Here is a 25,418-nt window from a genome sequence, read left to right on the forward strand (position 1 = left end):
ATGAGCTTAACCTGGCGCAAAGGTTTTTACAGGCAGGAAGTAAACAAAATTGTGTGGGAGCTGCCCAGAAGATATACCTCCATCAATCCAGTGGGATCCGGGGCCTATGGCTCTGTCTGGTGAGTAGGTCTTGGCCTTTCTTCTTTCAAGGGCCCTGGCAGGAAGGAACGGGGTGGGGGTATTTAAAGCATGGCTCACGGGAAGAAAACAGGGGAGGTGCCTCTTAGCTGTCCTCCATTATGAAATAAATTTGCATGTTAGATGAAGGTTTATTTCCTGCCTGCCATACCTTAAGTCACTTTCAGCTTGAGCAGCTGTTCTGTGTGTGTGTTTACTGCCTGAAGAGCTGGGCCTCCCTAACCCTAAATTACTACATTTTGGGGAGAGGTGCTGCTGTACTGATCACGCTCCAGGTGATGGGGACTAGAGGCTCATTCCTTCTGTTTGATTTTATTTGTTCAGTCCCTTGGTTTCCTCACACTCTCTGATGAACAGGACAGCCAGCCCCTGCTATGCTCTGTCCCAGGGGTAGGAACTAGGCAGAGCTAGTAGTTGCAGGGGGAAAAAATCTGTTTCAAAGGTTGATGTTGCTTCCCCCCAAAAAAAGATTTTGGGGCCTCTTGTTCCCCAAAGGGAAGATGGGATTCTGCTGCTGGTCCTATACCAATATCCTGGTTTAAACTAATACAGCCTGTCTAGACTGGAACCTCTTGCCAGTTTAATGATTAATTCTGAGCCTAGGAAGGGACAAGACAGACAGAAAAACAATGCATAGTCATTCAATCCAATCAGCTGGGCAAAGGCAGCTAATACAAAAATGAATGTATCGGGTTAGATTCTGCTCAGTTGCATGTGTGTAAATCTAGAGTAACTCCACTGACCTTAATGAGTTACTCTCAGTTTATGAAATCAGAATCTAGTCCATACACCAATACACAAAGACAAGAGAGAGATTTATTCCCTGTACTAGGTATTCTGCAGGAAATATCCTGCCTGATTGTCATTACCAGGGTCACATAATATACCTAATTCATAGTCCTGGGACCATTGGACTTACACCCTGGTTAGCTGTTTTTTGATGCATAAACAGGGTCTGGAAGATTTGTTTTCTCTACTTGTTTTTCATATTAGACATATAAATTTTGTCTACTTTAAAAGACGACAGGTCCCTGGAGAAAGAGTAGAATTATGTCAGCACAAGAAGCAAAAGAGAGTCACAGAAAGAAAGGGTTTTTTTTCACTCCAATGGCTTGAAATTGTATTTTGGGTCATATCTATTTAACTTCACTAGCTAACATTCTTTCTCCAAAATGTTCGTCTTTATTAACGATTCGACATCTCTGCCCCTTCAATTGCTATGTGCATGCTCCTAATAGGCTTCTCCAGCAAAATCAGGGAAAACCAGACTTAATATTCTTGACATTTGTAAAGGTTAAAAAAAAAACAACACACACATTTTAAAGGAGGGGGAGAAATGATCCTTCCAGATCTTCTTTATGAAGCCTAAAGCAAAAAGAAAAACACAAACAAAAGAAATCCTTTACTGCTCCCTTAAATAAAACCGGTCTCTAGCTCAGCTGATGTGGAAACTCCCAAAAAACAGCAGCTTGTTTGCCCTATATGACACCCATTAGACTAAACCGGGTAGTGCCAGAACTCCATGGATGACGAATGCTTGCTGGTTTTGGTGCTGATTCCTGGATGAAGTACAAGTGGAAGCTTGTGGAATTAGGATTTGCTGTCCTCTGCTGGGAACCACTGGGATGTTTCTTTCTAGAATAGTCCATATATTTGGGTTTCTTTAAAGCTCTATATGCGATTACGGCTACTTAAATAGAAGCAAATAGAGCAAGTTACAAAAGCTTCCCCAATTCCCCTGAAAAACTAATTCCTTTGTTAAATTTCTTTGTTAAAATAAAATATTTGTTTAATAATTTCTATAGCAGATTTCACACGTCTGTATAGAGAGTTAGTTTTGATCAGGTTTGAGTAATTGAGTAATTCTGATGCGGCTGCATCCAGAGGTGGTCTGAGACAGACTGAATGAAAATGCTACTGACTAACTTAGCAGGGCAGCCAGGAGCTTGGAAAATTGCTTGTCTGAACCATTAGCTATCAATGCAACTATTGCAGATTAGAAACAGTTATTTTGCATAGTGGTTCCCTCCAACCACCCTTGGAAATCCTAGAGCCACTACTGGTCACCAGAGCAAGAACAGGGGCTGTAGCCCGTTAGTGTGTGGACGGGTGGTGGTAGGGAGCCCTGCTTTCCTTTCAAAGGTGATAAGAAGAGAAAAGGGACCATCTGGTTTCAAACAGGAAGTAGATATGGGATGAAGTGTGCAATGTGATAATGCTGAAATTCACATGGGTTTGGTCACGCTGCACCACTAGCAGTCACAGCAGGAAAGACATGTTGATTTACAGTTCTCCAGTTTAATGAGCTGAGAGAGAAGGAATTGCAAAGTGACGGGAAGTGCACAGCCCAACAAGGAGGCTTGGGCTAGAAAGCCCTGCCTTTCTCTCTCCCTTCAAGAGGCAGCAGCTAGAAGCTGTCAGCCGTAAAACACAGGCAATCTTTCACAGCCATCCAGGGTTGACTGGCTCAGCGAGGTGTGGTGCAGTTCATTATGGAGGTTCCTCTTCAAATGCTTTCACCCTGAAAAGATTCTGAAGAATCATAGCAGTCTCTGGATGACTGCTGCTGATGGCTTTTCTTTCCATCCCTTTGCTGATTATATCGAAGGCCTGCCTTCTCTGCAACTCTGCCACGGGACTTTGAGAGAAGGGGTGTCACTGAATTGCTTCATATGGAGAAATAAATAACAGATATGACTGGGGGACTCTCTTATACCCTCTTGACAGCATGGGGCTAGGAGCCAAGAACTCCAAAGTGTGGAGTTCACTCGACTCCAAATCTTGGTTTTGACACTGACTCCCTCTGTTGTCGTTTTTGCATCAATTTCATATCTATAGAATGGGGATAATACCTACCTTACCTTATAGCTTTGTTGTGAGCATGAATATAGTAATATTTATACATTTTTTGAACATGAAAAGCACTTTCAAGTGCTGAATACTATTAACTGTCTTTAAAAAAAATCCACCTGTATACACTGTTAATACCAAATGTGTAGCACAAAGTACTTTCATGTTCAGAACACTTTACAAACATTATCAAATTAATTCATAGATTTTTTTTTTAAGGCCCTGAGAGATTATTGTGACCATCTAATCTGACCTCCTGCATAACACAAGCCAGAGAATTCCACCTGGTAATTTCTGCATCAAGCCCATCAATTCTGTTTGGGCTAAAGCATATATTTTAGAAAGACATCCAAATTTTGATTCTGAGACTTCAAATGAGAGAGAATCCACCACATCCCGAAGTAAGTTGTCCCAAGGCTGACTCTCTCCCAAGCAATAACAGCATCCTGGACGATTCACAGAAAGTGAATCTGTATATCTCCCCTCTCACAAACACCTACCTCCCCATTCTCCTGTCCCCAAATTTCAGAAATCCTGAGCAGACAGGTGCAGGGCAAGGGCATAGGAGGAGAGAATCAGCTGGGTTCTCAAGAGCCAGTTAGCTCAGAAGAGAAGTGGCTCTCAAAGAATCAGTGGAAGGACACAGTATGTGGGTACAGGATTATGGTTAGCCCTGACTTCCAAGCATCTGTCTTCACATTACCCACCATTTCTCTAGCACCAGCCCATCTTCACTGGCTGGAGCAATGGGGCAGTGCTACTGTAACCAACCATGAGTGTTTAACCTCCCTCAGAGCAGATACAGCTGGTTAAAATATTGGTAGTAGCATCTTTATACCAGAGATGCAGTAGAAAAAATTGAAGTACAATGCTAGTGTCTATCAACTGCATTTCTTCCATGTGCATTGTGGAAAGATCAAGGAAAAATGGAACTTTTTCCTTGATCAGCTCCGGATTCCAGTATCCATCCCTTTCTCTTAGGCTACTTGTTGGATTAACATTGCATCGTCCATGAAAACTCATTGCTTAACTCAGAACTGGTTTTATCTGTTTGCCACAGTTCAGCCATAGATAAGAAGACGGGGGAGAAAGTGGCCATCAAGAAGCTGTGCCGACCATTCCAGTCGGTGATCTTTGCCAAGAGATCATACAGGGAGCTCATGCTGCTGAAGCACATGCAACATGAGAATGTGAGTCGCTGCCTCTCTCCATGCGGACACAAGAGAGAGGGCTACAGAGCTTCTCCTATTGAGTTACCGTAAGATCAAGTGATAGTGACTTTAGGGACAAAAGCCCTCATGTTTTTCCTGAAGCTGCTGCAAGGTGGGCTTCACCGTCAATCACTCCTGGGGGGGAATTCTGCGCCACTGCGCATGCTCAGAGTTTATGTCCTCTGCAGATTTCTTTGCTTCCCTGCAGAAAAATTACTTTCTGACGGGGAAGCAAAGAGAAGCCACAAAAGCAGTCATGCAACCCTCTCCAGCAGTATGTTTCGGGTGCTCAGGGCAGCCGGTAGAGAGGTAAATCACTGTGGGGTAGGGAGCGGGACTGGGGAAGAGCTGGCTGGTGTCTCCTACCTTGTGCCGGGCTCAGCTGCTAGTCCCGGCTGGGCTGGGGAGGATGGGACTTCCTCTTCCCCTGCACAGCATCTGGGGCTAAGTCAGATCCACCCCCAGATTTCTCCCCGAGCTGCAGGAAGCTCTGCAAACTCCCCCCTCCCCCTGTTTCCTGCACCCATTGTTCCTCAGCTGCAGGGGGAGGGATCAATGTGCAGGGAGCTGTTCCCCCAGCCGCCCAACCCCTGTATATTCAGACTCCCTTATACCCGGACCCTCCGCTAAGCCTCACCCCCCTGCACTCAGAACCCCCTCTGATGAGCCCCACTCCCCATGCACCTGGATCACCCCGACGAGCCCCCCACACCGAGATCCCCATCCCGACGAGCCCCAACCAGCTGCACCTGGGTCCCCACCCCACTGAGCCCCCAACACGGACACACCCCCCCGCCACTGAGCCCCAAGCACTTTCACTTGGACTCCCCTGCAGAGTTCCATTACCATTGCACCCAGAACCCACCAAGAAGTCCCTGTGCATCCAGATCCCCCTGGACCCTCACCTTGATCCCCCACTGAGTTGCCCGCACCCAGATTGCCCCACACAGACCCCTCTCAAATCACACTTGGATCCCCCCACCCTAAGCCCCTCCATACTTGGATCCTGCCTTGCTGAGCCTGCCTGCCCACACCTGGTGCACCTGGCATGGAGGGACCGGGCCCTGGGGTGTTTCTGGGGCAGGCCTGGTCCTTGCACTGTGTCAGGGTTGGGTACAGCCTCACCGCTGAGTCAGTGTCTTTGGGGGAGGGGGAGCTGCATAGTGATCTCCCACCTCTGTGCAGCCAGTGGCCTGTGCTCCCCAATGCCATGCTGGAGCCTCTACATTTATTTGACAAATAAAATCTGCAGAATTTTAAAATATTGTGCGCAGAATTTTCACTTTTTTAAGCACAGAATTTTTAATTGTTTTGGCACAGAATGCCCCCAGGAATAGCCAATGGACACCCAGCCTGATGTAGAGGGACCCCACCCTTTTTGGAGTTTAGAGAAAAATTCAGTTTCCATGTTCAGTTCCCATTTCCGTGGGTTCTTTGTCGCTGCCACCCTGCTATTGCTCCAAGAGTGAAGTTGGACTTGCAGCACAGACAAATGTTCAGTCTGTTTGTAAGAGAGGAAATAGCCTTAAAGCCCACTGATGAGAGTCTAAATCCCTCACATGGAATCCTAAAGTGTCACTGACCCGTGACTCTTGAGTTGCGAGCTGTTACAGAGAATACCGCTCTTCCAGTGTGTGTACTTTCCAGTCTTACATTTACCCACTTATCCCACAGGTCATTGGGTTGCTTGATGTCTTCACCTCAGCCACCTCCTTCAATGGATTCCAGGACTTGTAAGTTTTTTGTGGGTTTTTTTACCAAGTGGTTTGCATTCGCTATAGGTTCCGTCGTTGTCCAGGACAATGGCAGATTTAGCACTTGAAGAAGGAAGTTTGTCATGCTGAGAAGCAATCCCATGAGTTGATTTGAAAAGGGGCCAATCTAAAGCCAGAGATACCTGAATAAAATTATATTAGGAAGGTTAGAAGCACAGATCAGCTCCAGTTGGTAAAATATCTGAGAAAAATATAAGTAAGCAGCTCATACACCCCATATTCTGGGAGAATGGTTCAGACGTATGGGTTTATATCATGTAAATACCAGAAACTGGTACCTAGATATAATGGTAATGGGCACATTAGATATTCCTAAGATAGAACGATGTATGTTAGCGTAGTGATTTATATGTCATGCTGGTGTATTGAGGGCACAGGGACAATAACAAAATATTTGTCAGATCCTAGACTACTAAAACTGAAACAATTTTAAAAATCTATTTTTTTTTCACCTTTTATGTTGATCTGTTTTTCTTTTTTTGGTGCGGGGGGAGGCTGGGCATTGCCTTCAGCTTGGATGGTGAAGCTAGACCGGCCAGGGTTGAGGCACTGTGGGGATCAGTCTGGGACCTGAGACAGCAGTTTTGAAAAATTCTCTTTAAAAATCCATAAGCTATTTCACACACCTGATTTGCTTATCGCTGATGATGGAAGACTTTAAAGCTATGAACAGCGCTTTCTCTCTCGCTCTCATATTTGGTATCTTGCAATGGGCACAATGAGGACGACTGATTTTTTCCAAATTCAGGAGAGTAGAAATAACAATTTTCAGAGCAGGTAGCAACTTTAACTTCCTCACTGGTTGTCTTAGTCTGGGGCGGCTCCAGGCACCAGCGCAGCAAGCGCGTGCCTGGGGCAGCAAGCCCCGGGGGGCGGCGTGCCAGTCGCCGTGAGGGCAGCAGTCAGGCAGCCTTCGGCGGCATGCCTGTGGGAGGTCCGCCGGTGCCGCGACTTCGGCGGCAATTCGGCGATGGGTATGCCGAAGGCGTGGGACCGGCAGATCACCCGTAGAAACGCCGCCGAATCCACGTGACCAGCGGACCGCCCACAGGCATGCCGCCGAAGGCCGCCTGACTGCCGTGCTTGGGGCGGCAAAAAACATAGCGCCACCCCAGGTCTTAGTAACCCAGTGACACACTAAGGCTTGCTGCAACTGATCTGATCTTCATAGCGAGAACAAGGCTAGCATGGCTCCCTATGTTTTTCTCCTAGACTCAGGGACTTATCTTACTGCCTTTTAGCTACCTGGTGATGCCGTACATGCGGACAGATTTACAAAAGATCATGGGACATGAGTTCAGTGATGAAAAGATCCAGTACCTGGTCTATCAAATGCTGAAAGGTTTGAAGGTAGGTGGGTCTGGAATAGTCAAAAGCAAGAACTGGTTTCTGAGGGATTTACACATTGAATTACCAGGTCTGCCTTACGAGTAGACTTCGCTCTGTATTATCCCTGAGTGGACCCTTAAATCATGGACAGACTAACCTGTAGGATCATCCTTATAATACAATTCATGTCTCCATGCTTATCCATTGAAAAGTCATTTTTCCTGCTGAACTAATCTGGATCTAACACACATCAATCGGAAGTAGAATTGGGCAGGAAATGGTTATCCCATCCCATGAAACTTTGAGATTTCAAGTGTTTTCCTGGTCTGCAATGGGATGAAACTGAGACGTTTCAAAATTTTTGATGAAAAACTAGAGGCCTGGGCTACACTGGGGGGGCGTTCGAACTAAGATACGCAACTTCAGCGACACTATTCGCGTAGCTGAAGTCGAAGTATCTTAGTTTGACTTACCTGGCTGTCCTCACGGCGGCGACTGGACCGCCGCAACTCCCCCATCAACTCCGCTTACTCCTCCTGCCGAGGTGGAGTACAGGCGTCGATTCGGGGATCGATTTATTGTGTCTAGATGAGACGCGATAAATCGATCCCCGATACATCGAACACTACCTGCCGATCCGGACTAGCCAATAGCCCAGCATTAGGGCAGCCATAACCACTGGGCTGTTGGTTATTCTGGGATAGGTGTCTCTCTCTGGTTTCCCATCTTGAGAAACTTTTGCTGACAGAAGTTTCATTGCAACTGATACGCTCCCGCAGAAACATTTTGTTTTGACAAATTGTTATTTTCTGACCCCCAAAAAAAGCTAATTGAAAAATTCCTGACCTGCTTTCATTGAAAACTTATACTTCAGAGGTATCAGAGGTGGCTTTGGTTTTTCATATTGGTCATCAGGTGACTTAACCAATTCAATCCATCATAAGTCATGCAATTTCTTGCTAGGGAGGCAGTTGGCTTGTTCTGTTCAAGTCACCGCAGCCCAAGATTCCTTAGCAAAACTATTGATGGTGGCAAGAGGCTTTTAGCAAGTGGAGCGTCTGTTGGTTCCCTCATTCCATCTGCTTTTAGAGAAAACACATGGAACGCAATTTCCTCAGTTACTATGAGCCAAGAATGTCCGTTTTTAAACCAACAATGACGAAGTGGAATGGTAAAAGACAGCCCCTTATAACAATCTGAACACTGAACTGTGGAACTAATGATTAATAATACTTCACACTAGACTGCCCTCCAGCTACAATTCTCACAGTGCTTTCTTAACATTAGGGACTTAAACTCCACAACGCCTCTTTCCCCAGATCACTGTGAGACCCAGATGGAGGAAACCATTGCACAAAGAGGTTAAATGACTTGCCCAAAATCACTTAGTGAGCGTGGGGAGAGGTTAGAGTAGAACCAATATCTCAACTCCTAATCTTGTGCTTTAGCCGCTAGACTCTGTTTCCTTCCTATATGACTTGATAGGTAGAATAACCACAACTCATGCAATTTAGTGATTACATTCCTTCTTACAATGAGCCCTTACCTGCTCACTAGATAAGTTTGAGGCTTCTAAGATGATAGTTGATTTAAGTAACTTTCATGCCATACCAGCTATGCCTCTTCAAGAAGTGTTCTAATTCCAGCTATTGTAAAGAACGTAGTGTAGGGAATGGGTTTCACTTGGGTTTCTAGCAGGAGTTTCTTCTTCCTATTTGTGACCTGTGCTGTAGAGCCACAGAGTTGGGAGCGGGGATTTTGCAGAAGAAGAATGCAGGTTGCTTTGGTCTCAATAGACAGGCTCTGTTGCTATGTTTCTCCTATGGGGAAGTGAAAGATTTGCTTGCTGGTGATCACACTGTGGCTTCCCTTTTCATTGCAGTACATTCATTCTGCTGGAATCATTCACCGGGTAAGTTCATGTGCACTGTTACTCTGCTTTTATTTCTGTTCTCCGAGAGAAGCACAACTCAGCCAGAATGTTAACAGCTTCTCCCGTAGCCTTCAACATATTCTCACTAAGAGCCTTGGCCTTAAGTTCTCCCTAAACTAGTTCTCCCTCTTCCCTTTTGCTGCCTCATTCCCTTCCTACCTGTGTTGGCCTGGATTTGCTCTGTGGGCAATGCAGTATTTTGCAACAGGCTGTGGAGAATTTTGTGATGCCTTCCGATTAATGAAAGATGCGTCAGAAAAGAAAATAATCCTTGTAACTACTCTGGGATGTTGTCTCCACTGCTGTGGCAAGAGTGGATTCAGGATGCGATGATACAACAAACCAAAGACTTGATTTTAACAAATAGGGAGGAACTCGTTGAGAATTTGAAAGTAGAAGGCAGCTTGGGTGAAAGTGATCATGAAATCATAGAGTTTGCAATTCTAAGGAAGGGTAGAAGGGAGAACAGCAAAATAGAGACAATGGATTTCAGGAAGGCAGATTTTGGTAAGCTCAGAGAGCTGATAGGTAAGGTCCCATGGGAATCAAGACTGAGGGGAAAAACAACTGAGGAGAGTTGGCAGTTTTTCAAAGGGACACTATTAAGGGCCCAAAAGCAAGCTATTCCGCTGGTTAGGAAAGATAGAAAATGTGGCAAAAGACCACCTTGGCTTAACCACGAGATCTTGCATGATCTAAAAAATAAAAAGGAGTCATACAAAAAATGGAAACTAGGACAGATTACAAAGGATGAATATAGGCAAACAACACAGGAATGCAGGGGCAAGATTAGAAAGGCAAAGGCACAAAATGAGCTCAAACTAGCTACGGGAATAAAGGGGAACAAGAAGACTTTTTATCAATACATTAGAAGCAAGAGGAAGACCAAAGACAGGGTAGGCCCACTGCTTAGTGAAGAGGGAGAAACAGTATCAGGAAACTTGGAAATGGCAGAGATGCTTAATGACTTCTTTGTTTCGGTCTTCACCGAGAAGTCTGAAGGAATGCCTAACATAGTGAATGCTAATGGGAAGGGGGTAGGTTTCGCAGATAAAATAAAAAAAGAACAAGTTAAAAATCACTTAGAAAAGTTAGATGCCTGCAAGTCACCAGGGCCTGATGAAATGCATCCTAGAATACTCAAGGAGCTAATAGAGGAGGTATCTGAGCCTCTAGCTATTATCTTTGGAAAATCATGGGAGACGGGAGAGATTCCAGAAGACTGGAAAAGGGCAAATATAGTGCCCATCTATAAAAAGGGAAATAAAAACAACCCAGGAAACTACAGACCAGTTAGTTTAACTTCTGTGCCAGGGAAGATAATGGAGCAAGTAATTAAGGAAATCATCTGCAAACACTTGGAAGGTGGTAAGGTGATAGGGAACAGCCAGCATGGATTTGTAAAGAACAAATCATGTCAAACCAATCTGATAGCTTTCTTTGATAGGATAACAAGTCTTGTGGATAAGGGAGAAGCTGTGGATGTGGTATACCTAGACTTTAGTAAGGCATTTGATACGGTCTCGCATGATATTCTTATCGACAAACTAGGCAAATACAATTTAGATGGGGCTACTATAAGGTGGGTGCATAACTGGCTGGATAACCGTACTCAGAGAGTTGTTATTAATGGTTCCCAATCCTGCTGGAAAGGCATAACGAGTGGGGTTCCGCAGGGGTCTGTTTTGGGACCGGCTCTGTTCAATATCTTCATTAACGACTTAGATATTGGCATAGAAAGTACGCTTATTAAGTTTGCGGATGATACCAAACTGGGAGGGATTGCAACTGCTTTGGAGGACAGGGTCATAATTCAAAATGATCTGGACAAATTGGAGAAATGGTCTGAGTTAAACAGGATGAAGTTTAACAAAGACAAATGCAAAGTGCTCCACTTAGGAAGAAAAAATCAGTTTCACACATACAGAATGGGAAGAGACTGTCTAGGAAGGAGTACGGCAGAAAGGGATCTAGGGGTTATAGTGGACCACAAGCTAAATATGAGTCAACAGTGTGATGCTGTTGCAAAAAAAGCAAACATGATTCTGGGATGTATTAACAGGTGTGTTGTGAGCAAGACACGAGAAGTCATTCTTCTGCTCTACTCTGCTCTGGTTAGGCCTCAGCTGGAGTATTGTGTCCAGTTTTGGGCACCGCATTTCAAGAAAGATGTGGAGAAATTGGAAAGGGTCCAGAGAAGAGCAACAAGAATGATTAAAGGTCTTGAGAACATGACCTATGAAGGAAGACTGAAAGAATTGGGTTTGTTTAGTTTGGAAAAGAGAAGACTGAGAGGGGACATGATAGCAGTTTTCAGGTATCTAAAAGGGTGTCATAAGGAGGAGGGAGAAAACTTGTTCACCTTAGCCTCTAAGGATAGAACAAGAAGCAATGGGCCTCCCTTGCTGCAGTTTAAGCCCATTGCTTCTTGTTCTATCCTTAGAGGCTAAGGTGAACAAGTTTTCTCCCTCCTCCTTATGACACCCTTTTAGATACCTGAAAACTGCTATCATGTCCCCTCTCAGTCTTCTCTTTTCCAAACTAAACAAACCCAATTCTTTCAGTCTTCCTTCATAGGTCATGTTCTCAAGACCTTTAATCATTCTTGTTGCTCTTCTCTGGACCCTTTCCAATTTCTCCACATCTTTCTTGAAATGCGGTGCCCAAAACTGGACACAATACTCCAGCTGAGGCCTAACCAGAGCAGAGTAGAGCAGAAGAATGACTTCTCGTGTCTTGCTCACAACACACCTGTTAATACATCCCAGAATCATGTTTGCTTTTTTTGCAACAGCATCACACTGTTGACTCATATTTAGCTTGTGGTCCACTATAACCCCTAGATCCCTTTCTGCCGTACTCCTTCCTAGACAGTCTCTTCCCATTCTGTATGTGTGAAACTGATTTTTTCTTCCTAAGTGGAGCACTTTGCATTTGTCTTTGTTAAACTTCATCCTGTTTAACTCAGACCATTTCTCCAATTTGTCCAGATCATTTTGAATTATGACCCTGTCCTCCAAAGCAGTTGCAATCCCTCCCAGTTTGGTATCATCCGCAAACTTAATAAGCGTACTTTCTATGCCAATATCTAAGTCGTTAATGAAGATATTGAACAGAGCCGGTCCCAAAACAGACCCCTGCGGAACCCCACTCGTTATGCCTTTCCAGCAGGATTGGGAACCATTAATAACAACTCTCTGAGTACGGTTATCCAGCCAGTTATGCACCCACCTTATAGTAGCCCCATCTAAATTGTATTTGCCTAGTTTATCGATAAGAATATCATGCGAGACCGTATCAAATGCCTTACTAAAGTCTAGGTATACCACATCCACCGCTTCTCCCTTATCCACAAGACTTGTTATCCTATCAAAGAAAGCTATGATTTGTTCTTTACAAATCCATGCTGGCTGTTCCCTATCACCTTACCACCTTCCAAGTGTTTGCAGATAATTTCCTTAATTACTTGCTCCATTATCTTCCCTGGCACAGAAGTTAAACTAACTGGTCTGTAGTTTCCTGGGTTGTTTTTATTTCCCTTTTTATAGATGGGCACTATATTTGCCCTTTTCCAGTCTTCTGGAATCTCTCCCGTCTCCCACGATTTTCCAAAGATAATAGCTAGAGGCTCAGATACCTCCTCTATTAGCTCCTTGAGTATTCTAGGATGCATTTCATCAGGCCCTGGTGACTTGCAGGCATCTAACTTTTCTAAGTGATTTTTAACTTGTTCTTTTTTTATTTTATCTGCTAAACCTACCCCCTTCCCATTAGCATTCACTATGTTAGGCATTCCTTCAGACTTCTCGGTGACGACCGAAACAAAGAAGTCATTAAGCATCTCTGCCATTTCCAAGTTTCCTGTTACTGTTTCTCCCTCTTCACTAAGCAGTGGGCCTACCCTGTCTTTGGTCTTCCTCTTGCTTCTAATGTATTGATAAAAAGTCTTGATAGCAGTTTTCAGGTATCTAAAAGGGTGTCATAAGGAGGAGGGAGAAAACTTGTTCACCTTAGCCTCTGAGGATAGAACAAGAAGCAATGGGCTTAAACTGCAGCAAGGGAGGTCTAGGTTGGACATTAGGAAAAAGTTCCTAACTGTCAGGGTGGTTAAACACTGGAATAAATTGCCTAGGGAGGTTGTGAAATCTCCATCTCTGGAGATATTTAAGAGTAGGTTAGATAAATGTCTATCAGGGATGGTCTAGACAGTATTTGGTCCTGCCATGCGGGCAGGGGACTGGACTCGATGACCTCTCGAGGTCCCTTCCAGTCCTAGAATCTATGAATCTATGAAAGGCCAAGCTGAGACTTGGCTGAGATTTACATTGTTGAATTGCAATTTGCTTTGTGTCCTGATTGCTCTGCTCTCGTCTGCTGCAGGACCTGAAGCCAGGCAATCTGGCTGTGAACGAAGACTGTGAACTAAAGGTAGGAAAGAAGGTGCCACTTCATGGCTTGCGAAACATGCGGCGTGTTGGGTGGCTGGTGAACCGCTGAGTGCGTGAATCCTGTTGTTAACGCACCAGTGTGGTTCTTAATGTATCCTGTTCAGCAAGGTATTTAACACGGTGTCTGTTGAATCAATGGGACTATTCATGTGCTTGACGTTCGGACATGCTCCAGTACCTTGCTGAATCAGGGCCTGAGGCTGGAGTGAACATCCTGCACTGGGTGTAGTTCCTACTGCACTCTGACGTGCACAGCAATACCTTACAGAACTTCAATGCCCTAGGGCTACATCTATATTAGAAGAATAACCCAAGGATGATAACCAAGGGCAGCCACAGTTCCCCTGCGCTCCCATCGGCTAGAGCTGAAGACCTATTGTAGACAAAGCCATTTTCAACTCCTGGTAGAAAAGGCTTGTTAGAGTCCGGGTGGAAGGAAGGGCCTGCTTTGCTGGGAATTGCTAAAAGCGATTTGGCCCTGTCTACGCTAAAGGTCAGGCCAAAGCATTTCCAGCTCCCGCTGGAGGAACATAGGTAGCAACAGGACGTTTTCATAGGAGAGTTGTTATTTCATTGGAGAATGGCTTGGCTTACAGGACACAGAACAGTCCTGTGGAAAAATAAGGATCACCACCTTCCTAAAACACATGTTCTATTGGTCACACACACTACAGATTCCTTCTGTGGGGCTGCAGGCTACAACTGGTTTTGCAGCCTGGCTGTAATTCACAGTGCAATTAAGACAAACCTGTTAGAACCATTGGCTGGGGTGGCTCTGGTGTAGCAGTGAGGCTATAGCTCTCTGATGGGATCCACTTCATATCCTCATGGAAACAGGTTCTCTTTTGCCTGCAGGATCTCTTTTCCTTCCCTCACCATCTCCCTCCTCCATTGATCTGTAGATCTTGGACTTTGGCTTGGCGAGACACGCAGACGCTGAGATGACTGGCTACGTTGTGACGCGTTGGTACAGAGCACCAGAAGTCATTCTGAACTGGATGCATTACAACCAGACCGGTGAGTTAAATCCCTTCAGCCGTGGCTCTCTGGAGATCATTACTGCGACCCCCTCGGGAGGGTTAGTGTGGATCACACACAACCCTCCTCTATTGGCTGTTAAGTTGAGGAGGAACAAAAAGCACCTTATCTCCAGCAGTAGTTATGAGGCTCCCGGCTAATCAAGCATCAGGAGACAGCTCCACCCAAAGCTGTCACCATTGGGAAAGCTGAAACCCAAGGTTGTAGTAACCGAGAAGCTACAGCTGGTGGGAGAAGGGGGTTGAAAGTGGGAGCAAAACCATGCCAATGACTAAATAACTCAGCAGACATTACTGTAGTCCCCAAAGCAGGACAAAGCCCCTGAACTGTGTTTCTCCTCCCTCTCCCGGCCTTGTTCTTTTCTCATGCGCCTCTCGGTTTTTTCCTGCACAGTGGACATCTGGTCTGTTGGTTGTATCATGGCAGAAATGCTGACTGGGAAAACCCTGTTTAAAGGAAAAGATTGTATCCTTTCAAATTGGGGCAAACTCCTCGGGGGGGGCCCAGAAGCCCTCTAGCTGTGCCTGAAACGGACACTCTGGGTACTTGTGACTGGGCGTTTACACAGGCATGTGAGGGTGGGGATACTGGGGGAGGAGGGTGTCAACTTGGTACACTGAGGTAAATTCTGCCCTGTGTCCTCTTGCAAGCATACTGCCCTGGCCAGTCAGTGGCGTTCTGTGCTGTGGGGAGGAACTGAGGTTATCCATGCAGGGCCCCAAGCCCATTGCAGAACACAGCTCTGTGAGGGCTGCTTGCACACCATGGCAGAAGGGGGCTGGGAGCAGGCCCTGTGGATGCACAGATCCAGCCACCAGAGCCTGCCTAGGAAGGTCACAGCAGCTGGGAGCTATTGCAGCTCTGACTCTGCATTAGGCGTCCCGGAGCCATTTGGAGTAAAGATTCATTCTCCTTAATCCTCACAGACCTTCCTAGCCACACAGCCAGCATACTTGGGCTGTTGGCTAGGTCCAAGATTTGGCCCTAAATAACCCTTAACTCAGCCTGCCAGATCTAGATCAGCTGACCCAGATCTTGAAAGTAACCGGACTCCCAGGAGAGGAGTTTGTGCAGAAACTGGAGGACAAAGCGGTAAGGAAAACACTGTGCCTAGGGCTGTACTTCTGAATGCATTGCTGTGGAAACCACATGAAAATAAGTTATTTTTACATTGTCTTTGACATGTGCCTGCGTGTGGTTTTTAGTAACATAAATCATCCTAACTAAGGCAGTGGCCTTGGCATCGATCCCTGCAAGTGGCACCTCCAAAGCATTTGACTTTAAAAGAAAGTCCTATTTACCAATGAGTGAAAGTATTCCTTTAAAGGGGGTGAACAGAGAGTGTAGGAGTTGAGAGTCAGGACTCCTTGGTTCTGGGCCAGAGGCAGCTGGCGGACTCATTGTGTGACCTCGGCAGATCATTCCACCTCTCTGTAACCCAGTTGAGCCCTCTGTAAGCTTGGGATATTTTTGTACCTCACAGGGGTGTCGTAGGGCTCCCTTATTTGTAAAAAAAAAAAAAAAAAAAAACCAACCAGTTCCTCACATGAAAGAGGCCCACAGAAATGTGGAGTCTTGGATAATTTACTACTATCCTGCTCATCTAGGCACGGACCCGATGGACTTTTCTACAGTTTCCTTTGTCTGACTTCAGCATGTCTGTATGCTGTGCATTCCTCTCTCTCTTTCAGGCTAAGAAGTATATCCAGTCCCTTCCCAAGATTCCCAAAATGGATTTATCCCGGCTTTTCCCCAAAGCCAATCCTCTGGGTAAGTCATCTTCATGTAAGCGGGGGAATGGTCCCGCTATTGTGGGGAACTTTCCTGGCTTCTGCACTACCCCGGTGAAGTGGGCTAGCGAAAGGATCCGAGTCCTCGCTCCCACTTCCTTTACCCAGATGCCTCCCTGCCCTTGAGGACTCCCCTTCCACTCTCCTGTCTGGCAGAGTCCTCGTAAACCCCGACAAGGCTGGGCCCAGGATTCCTGGGAGGCTCGACCCCCAACCCTGCTGTGGTCACCCAGGACAGGGGCAAGGGTGTCCCCACTCCGGGGTACTCTCTCTGCACTGGGCACCTCCCTGACCCACTGATCATTTCATACGATTTAAAGCAAATACAAGTTGTTTAATTAACAATTAATTTTTAAAAATAATAAGGAAAAATGGGAAAGGTTAAAGGAAAACACATCACCCTGCTCTGTGGCAGGGAACATCACAAACAGTGTCTCTGGAACGTCAGGGCAGGTCAGTCTGTTCCTTGTAGGTCCCAGGCTCCTTCTCAGGCCCTGGATGTGCTGCAGAGACGCTGTGGGTTGGACACTTGCTCTGGCGGTGGCCACACGCTCTCAGGCTCTAGGTGGCAGGACACTTTTTCCCAGGGTCGCCCCCGCCCTGACAGGGTTACGATCCCCCTCCAAGTCTGGCCTGCAGAGCCTCTTGGCTGAGGCATCTCCCTGTGCTGGGCCCACTGCCCAGGGTCCCCCTCCTCTCCCCAGCTGCTCACCGCACCCAGCTCTGGACTGCTCCAGCTCCAGCTCCACACTGCCTCAGCACGGCTGCTGCTGCTGCTCTGCCTTCAGCTCCCTGGGCTGCTTCTCTGGCCTCTCTGGCTCTGGTTGCTACAGCTCTGCCCCCAGGACAGGTCTGTTCTGCAGGCTGCTTCTGTGACTCTGCTCCCAGCTCTGACCTGTTTCCTGGCTGCTTGTCTAGCCCTTCTGGCTCTGGTTGCTGCAGCTCTGCTTCCAGGGCAGGTCTGCTCTCTCTGGGCTGTGCTCTGGCTTTGGGGCTGCAGCTCTGCTTCCAGCCGCTTACCTTGGGTCCCTGCTCTCTCCTTAGCTCGGCCCCACTCTGTCTGACTCAGGCAATTCCAGTTCACACGGAGGACGGGACCGCCCGGCCTCCTGACTCTCTGCTTAGGCTGCCCGCCCTGTCAATCAGGCTGATCTGGAGCATTGGCCTCTCCCCATTGTTCCTGGGGACTGTCAGTCTCAGGCTCCTGATTTGCCATCGACCCTTCCCCTTTTAGTGCTGGGAGCTAGCCAACCAAAACACCCCCACTGAGTGTTAGTAAGGGGGCAACAGTCCCCTTACATTCAGTATTTCTCCCACGCCAGTTCCAGTCCATTATAAGGCAGATTGTCACAATGTTCGTGGACTCCAGGACTTTTCCTTTCTTTTAGACCTTATGACTTCTTGCTGCCTGTGTCCCCTACAGGGGCTAATGATGTTTCTCTTACTTATCAGCTCTTTCCACGGGGGCTGACAATACGTAAAATTAAGTGGCAAAACAATTATTATTGACATTAAAATAGCAGTTTTCTGCTGTTCTTTGCGCTCTCCCTTCCCCTGCCCTTAAAATAACAAGACCCAGGACTTTTGGCACTTTTCCCAAACTTGTGAATTTTTTCTCATGACTGTGAACCCAGCCTTAGGGTATGTCTACATTACGAGAGTAGTTCGATTTTAGTTAAATCGAATATGTGGAATCGATATTACAAAGTCGAACGTGTGTGTCCACACTAAGGACAGTAATTCGACTTTGTCAGTCCACACTAACGGGGCAAGCGTCGACATTGGAAGCGGTGCACTGTGGGCAGCTATCCCACAGTTCCCGCAGTCCCCGCTGCCCATTGGAATTCTGGGTCGAGCCGCCATTGCCTTCTGGGTAAAAAAATGTGTCGAGGGTGGTTTTGGGTAACTGTCGTCATCCAACCGTCACTCCCGCCCTCCCTCCCTGAAAGCGCCGGTGGGAAATCAGTTTGCGCACTTTTCTGGTCAGTGACAGCGCGGACGCCACAGCACTGCGAGCATGGATCCCGCTGCGACCATCGCTGCAGTTGTGGCCGTTGTCAACGCATCGCAGCTCATCATCGACCTTTCACTGAGGCAGATAGAGAGAAATCAGGCGAGGAGGCTACGGCACCGGGGTGAGGACCTGAACTCCGAGAGTAGCACACGCCTGTCTGAAACCACGACACCCAGTGCCGAGGACATCACGGTGGCAATGGGTCTTGTGGATACTGTGGAACGGCGATTCTGGGCCCGTGAAACAAGCACGGACTGGTGGGACCGCATAGTGCTTCAGGTCTGGGATGAATCCCAGTGGCTGCGAAACTTTCGCATGCGGAAGGGGACTTTCCTCGAACTTTGTGAGTTGCTGTCCCCTGCCCTGAAGCGCAAGGACACCCGGATGCGAGCAGCCCTGACTGTCCAGAAGCGAGTGGCCATAGCCCTCTGGAAGCTTGCAACGCCGGACAGCTACCGGTCAGTCGCGAACCACTTTGGCGTGGGCAAATCTACCGTTGGGGTTGTTGTCATGCAAGTAGCCAAGGCAATCGTGAAGGTACTGCTGTCAAAGGTAGTGACCCTGGGAAACGCGCAGGCCATCATAGATGGCTTCGCCGCGATGGGATTCCCAAACTGCGGTGGGGCTATAGATGGGACTCACATCCCTATCCTGGGACCGGACCACCAGGCCAGCCAGTACATCAACCGAAAGGGCTACTTTTCAATGGTGCTGCAAGCACTGGTGGACCATAAGGGACGTTTTACTAACATCAACGTTGGATGGCCGGGCAAGGTTCATGACGCTTACGTGTTCAGGAACTCTGGTCTGTTTAGACGGCTGCAGGAAGGTATTTACTTCCCGGACCACAAAATAACTCTTGGGGATGTGGAGATGCCTACAGTGATCCTCGGGGACCCAGCATACCCGCTAATGCCCTGGCTCATGAAGCCCTATACTGGCGCCCTGGACACAGAAAAAGAACTGTTCAACTACCGGCTCAGCAAGTGCAGAATGGTGGTGGAGTGTGCTTTTGGCCGTCTCAAGGGGAGATGGAGAAGCTTACTGACTCGCTGTGATCTCAGCGAAACCAATATCCCCATTGTTATTGCAGCTTGCTGTGTGCTCCACAATCTCTGTGAGAGCAAGGGGGAGACCTTTATGGCGGGGTGGGAGGTTGAGGCAAATTGCCTGGCTGCTGATTACTCCCAGCCAGACAGCCGGGAGATTAGAAGAGCCCAGCGGGACGCACTGTGCATCCGGGAGGCTTTGAAAGACAGTTTCCAGACTGAGCAGGGTCACCAGTGAATTTTAAGTTTGTGGACTCAGAACCTGAACTTGCCACCGTTTCTTTATCCAGTTACCGTTGACTATCCTCTCCAGTTACATACCCCCTTCACCCCCTTCCCAAAAAATAAAATCTGTTCTGTTTTGTTAATGAACACCGTTGTCTTTATTACTGTTTTCGCGGGAATGTTTTAAACCTGGGACGCAGACTGTGGCGGGGTGCGGGTTTAGTGTTGTGATGCAAATGATGCTTCTAAACTCCAGGAATGATGGGTTCCGCAGTGATGGACTGGTTGTTTCAACAGAGCCTGCCAGCCCTCCTGGGCGGGACAGCGTGTATGTGTCGGCTATGTGACTGTCTGACAGGGGGAGGAGGGTTACAGCTCCCCTGCTGCGGGGCTCTGTGATGCATTAGATCTGTAACTGCCCTCCCCCGCCACAAAGTCACAGAGCAAACCCCCCCCCCCCCCGAACATGAAAACCACCTCCCAGATTGAACAGGGTCACTAGTCACTGCACTGGGTATGTGTCCTGATCCTGGACCTGACCCCGCCTCTGTACCCTGGTAAAGGTGACTGTCCTGTCCAATTACCATGCCCCTTCCCCTCGTTCAGACAGACTCTCCTCCAAAATAAAATCATGGAAACAGTAATTAACAGAAACGAATATTTTATTATGAACCAGACATGAAACGTGGGGGTTGAAACTTGCACGGGGGCTTCTGTGAGGTGTGTAGGAAAGGACTTTTAAAATTTTGGGGAATGAGAGCCTTCTAGTGCTAGAGCAGTCTGCAGGGGTTGACTGAAAGTTTTAACGGCCCTTGCCGCCCCTCCTTCTTTGTACTTTGGGTGAGGGGGGTGTGGGACTTGGTGGCGGGGGAGGGTGGTTAGAGATAGACTGCAGCGGGGCTCTGTCCTCCTGCCTCCGGTCTTGCAGAACATCCACAAGGCGCCGGAGCGTGTCCGTTTGCTCCCTCAGAAGTCCAAGCAGCTTTTCAGTAGCCTGCTGGTCCTCCTGACGCCACCTCTCCTCCCGTTCCATGACTGCTCGGTGCATTTGGGACAAGTTCTCCCTCCACTGTGTCTGCTGGGCTGCCTGGGCTCGGGAGCAGCTCATTAGTTCTGAGAACATGTCCTCCCGCGTCTTCTTCTTCCTCCTCCTAATCTGCGCTAGCCTCTGGGAGTGTGCTGACAGGCTGGGTTGGGAGAAAGTCGCAGATGTGTCTGTGTGAATGGGAAAAATGGAGTGAATTCCTGAGACAGATAAATGAAGTTGTGTACAAAGAACCTAGTCTTTCTCTGTGAACAAGACCATGCACTGCACCTCTCACATGCGCACTCAGGACAAGGTCGAATTTTCGGCCCTCGCCTTCAGTGCCTGGGGTCCTGCAGTGGTCTTGCAGTTATCTGAGAAGCGTGGCAGGACACCTGAACTTCTGTAGCGTGCAATCATGGTAAGCCGTAGACTTCTGGCTGCTTAAAACTGTACTAGTAGCACTGGCCTCCTTTCACATTGAAAGCAATGCCAGTCTCTGCTGCCAGCAATCAGGACAGCATGAACTATGCCCCTGTCCCACCCCCTTGCGGCTGTTCCAGGGAAAGATCCCTGTATGCTGCCCCTCTCCCTCCACCGCGTGGCTGTAAAGCAGTCCCAATACTAACATTCCCCTCCCTAATTCAAAGCAGGGCGTAATGAGCGACATCACCCTGCTGAGGATCTCGGAGTCCCAGAGGGAAAGGATGTTTCGAGAAAGCCTTCAGAAACCAGGGCCGTTTGCCGCTATGCTCTGCAGGGCAATGATACCAGAGTATCTGATGGTGTCGTGGCGCGGTAACGTGTCCTACCACGGAGGGCCCAATAAGATCGCCCTACCCAGGAACCTGATGAACAGGCTGGAAATGTACCTTCATGAGACCTACGAGGAGTTCTCCTATGAGGATTTCGCCTCCATCCCCGGCCATATTGACCGGATTTTCGCGTAGGTGCACTGGGACTAAAGAGTGGAGCGTCTTGGGCAGCATAATCATGACTTAACGGACATTGTAAAAAAAATTTTAAATACTTGGGACTAAATTGTGAAGAGCCTAAGGCAGACAAATCATGAAAAACCCTTTGTTACTATTGTAAATATTCCAGTTTTTTTGCAGATAATTGTTTACATGTTTAAGCACTTTAAGAAACAGCCATTGTTAATATTATAAATATTTCAGTTCTTGTAAAAATAAATGTTTAGATATTTAAAGCACTTACTGCTTGATCCTTCCCCTGATTCTGTCTCCGGGGTAAGGGATGGGGACGGTTGGTAGGGGATCTCGGTAAGGGTGATGAAGAGCTCCTGGCTGTCGGGGAAATCAGCGGTGCCAGCGCTGTCGACTGCCTCGTCCTCCTCATCTCCTTCTTCATCTTCCCCGTCCGCTAACATGTCCGACGAGGAACCTGCCGCGGACAATATCCCATCCTCAGAGTCCACGGTCAGTGGTGGGGTAGTGGTGGCGGCCGCACCTAGAATGGAATGCAGTGCCTCGTAGAAACGGGATGTGTGGGGATGGGATCCGGAGCGTCCGTTTGCCTCTTTGGTTTTTTGGTAGCCTTGTCTCAGCTCCTTGATTTTCACGCGGCACTGCGTTGCATCCCGGCTGTATCCTCTCTCTGCCATGGCTTTAGAGATCTTCTCGTAGATCTTTGCATTCCGTCTTTTGGAGCGCAGCTCTGAAAGCACGGACTCATCGCCCCACACAGCGATGAGATCCAAGACTTCCCGATCAGTCCATGCTGGGGCCCTCCTTCTATTAGATTGCACGGCCATCTCTGCTGGAGAGCTCTGCATCGTTGCCAGTGCTGCTGAGCTCGCCACGCTGTCCAAACAGGGAATGAGATTCAAACTGCCCAGACAGGAAAAGGAATTCAAATTTTCCCGGGGCTTTTCCTGTGTGGCTGATCAGAGCATCCGAGCTCGGACTGCTGTCCAGAGCGTCAACAGAGTGGTGCACTGTGGGATAGCTCCCGGAGCTATTACCGTCGATTTCCATCCACACCTAGCCTAATTCGATATGGCCATTTCGAATTTAGCGCTACTCCTCTCGTTTTGGAGGAGTACAGAAGTCGAATTTAAGAGAGCTCTATGTCGAACTAAATAGCTTCGTGGTGTGGACGGGTGCAGGGTTAATTCGATGTAACGGCGCTAAATTCGACATAAAAGCCTAGTGTAGACCAGGCCTTAGTCATAAATATCTCTCAGCTCCGTAGTGCTGTGGTGGCGGGGAGAATGGGACTGACTTAAGTGCAGAATGTTAGTCCATCTGGAGACTTCTGTGGCGCCTCTTCCAAGCTCACTTTTTCCTACAGTCAAAGGAACCTAGTTCTATGAACAAATTTAGAAGGAAACTTCTGGTCTTACACACACTCGTGAGGACAGGATGGAGACACACCTGCGAAGGGAAGACAATCCTATACAACTCAGTTCGCTTTGGTTTCCAAGAATCCAGAGGTCATTAGATCATGGCTGGGGTCATTAGATTTAATGAACTGAAGGCCACATTTGCCTTAAGTCAGGAGCTTGAGGGTCACACCTAATTTGCTTAAAATAGAGCAGACAGCACCTGCACTCATAATTCATGTACAGCTCACAGCATGCGATGCTCCCTCGTAAGCCAAGCGGCATGGCTTCTTGTCCGAAGAGAGACCATTGTGTAATGGAACCTGGAGAATGCAGCTTCCCACACCTTCCTATGGAACGAGGCCAGTAGCTGATCACACTGTAGAACTCTCTGGGCCCCAGTTGGCCAATGGAATGTACTTTGGCCACAACTGAGCTCCAGGATCAAGTTGCCTAGAGCAAACCAGGCGGTATCCATGTTACCCCTCTTTCCTTTGTTCTTTTCCCAGACCCAAGGCAGCGCGATCTTTGGCAAGGGGCACAGAGAGTTGCATACACTGCTTCAGCCACCTTTTACTAGGGAAAGTATATGAATCACTTCCCAACTGCGTATCAGATATCGGGACATTTTTGATACAAAGTTGGTAACTGAAATTTGTTTACGCGTTCATGGTAAAAAGTAAGCCTCCTACAATGAACTGTTTCCCCTCATAGGTCATAGATGTGGGTAAGCAGAGCTCCACCAAACTCTGAAACTTTAAAGCAGTAAAACCAAGAAGGAAATCAGCCTGCCTTTGGCATTTCCTGCCTTCCTGTTTACCAAGCCTAGTATAGATTACTTTATAGATTACTTGGGTTGCTTATATTTGCTTTGTAAAATACTTTGCCCCCCCCCCCCCCCCCCACAACACAGATCGGAACTGAAAGAATTTTAAACTTGAAGTCACTTCTCACTGTTGATGTCCTTGAAGCTTGCTTGGTTTCAACAATGAAGCTAGATAGCTCTGTTTTACTTTTCCCTCCCTAATTTTCAATAACTCGCACGAGGTTATGTTTATGTTCGCAACGCTGCAGGGGAAAGCTTAAACAACAGAAAAAAAACCATTAAACTGTGAAACGTTTCTTCTCTTTGTGTTTTGTATCCCTTCCCCCTTTCCATTCTTTCAAACAAAATTTAAGTTTGGGATATAAACTAGCTGATATTTGGCCTGTTGATTTTACTGCCGCTGTACTGATGGGAACTTCTGCCCACTAGAAACGCATTATATTCTTGGATGCTAGGAGCATGAGCCCCAAGGTCCTCGCAGACTTTATATGCAGGACATCCTAAATATCATTGCTTCACTCACCTAGCCAAGTATTCCCATCCTTCTGCAGCGGTGGACCTGCTCGACAAGATGCTGCAGCTGGATGTGGAAAAGCGTCTCACAGCCACAGAAGCTCTGGCCCATGCGTATTTTGACCAATTCCGAGACATTGAGGAGGAGACGGAGGCCCAGCAGTCCTATGACGATTCCTTGGAGCATGAGAAGCTTTCCATAGATGAGTGGAGAAGTAAGATGTTGAACTTTTATGGGTTGCTGTCAGTACCTTGTGTGGAACTTCCTAGTCCCTCTCACTGTCCTGTACGTACCTGCTGAGTATGCCTGATGTCACCCCCACGCCCGTATGCGGCCCCCTACGCACATGCTGCTGCTGTAGTCTCATGCCAATCCTCTTCCCCTAGCCTCTAAGCACTCATTGAAGATACCTTTCGCCTACATCTTTCCAACACCCAGCTATATTTTATCCTTTCAGCCTCCATGTGATGTACCCCTACATCTGAAATCTGCCCCCAGCTCTTATGTGCCCTCATGCTCACGCTCTCTTTAACACCCTCTAGAATCATGTGACAGTATTATTTTATATACGCTATTGATACTCATTATCATGTTGTTCATTTTCAAGGGCATACATACAATGAGATTCAGTCCTTCAGTCCGATTGCCCGGAAGGACTCCAAGAGGCGGAGTGGTATGTCATTGTAGTGGCTGGGCCGGCCAAGGTTGGGGCTCAGTCCCCCTGCTGGGTCACAAAAGAGGATGCCTATCAGGATTTGGACCACCTCAGGGCCAGATATTTATCAATATGGGCGTGTGGAACTTCTGTGCATGTGTGGAACACAAGGATGTTGAATACACAAGAGTGTTGGGCTTTGTCCTGTGGGAGGAAACTGCACCAGAAACATCTTTCAGTGCCAAAGATGAATGT

The 25,418-nt window shown here is 47.5% G+C and overlaps 1 protein-coding gene across 1 annotated transcript; it reads left to right on the plus strand.

The window, feature by feature from the left end:
* Positions 1 to 25,418, plus strand: MAPK13 (mitogen-activated protein kinase 13). Its single transcript, XM_065404524.1, has 12 exons — positions 1 to 119; positions 4,049 to 4,178; positions 5,874 to 5,932; positions 7,216 to 7,324; positions 9,186 to 9,215; positions 13,617 to 13,664; positions 14,587 to 14,701; positions 15,116 to 15,187; positions 15,735 to 15,814; positions 16,414 to 16,492; positions 24,546 to 24,722; positions 25,116 to 25,418. Exons 1-12 carry the CDS (start codon positions 1 to 3, stop codon positions 25,193 to 25,195), a joined length of 1,098 nt encoding a protein of 365 aa, XP_065260596.1. The 3' UTR covers positions 25,196 to 25,418.

Source organism: Emys orbicularis, chromosome 4 (assembly GCF_028017835.1).
Source record: "Emys orbicularis isolate rEmyOrb1 chromosome 4, rEmyOrb1.hap1, whole genome shotgun sequence".
In the NCBI taxonomy this organism is placed as follows: Eukaryota; Metazoa; Chordata; order Testudines; family Emydidae; genus Emys; species Emys orbicularis.

What these genes read in the sequence shown, in the direction of transcription:
- MAPK13 (XM_065404524.1), top strand. Translation starts at nt 1, where the DNA reads ATGAGCTTAACCTGGCGCAAAGGTTTTTACAGGCAGGAAGTAAACAAA. An exon ending in AGAAACTGGAGGACAAAGCG is followed by an intron (nt 15,815 to 16,413) that starts GTAAGGAAAACA and finishes TCTCTCTTTCAG; the next exon opens with GCTAAGAAGTATATCCAGTC. An exon ending in TTCCATAGATGAGTGGAGAA is followed by an intron (nt 24,723 to 25,115) that starts GTAAGATGTTGA and finishes TTCATTTTCAAG; the next exon opens with GGCATACATACAATGAGATT.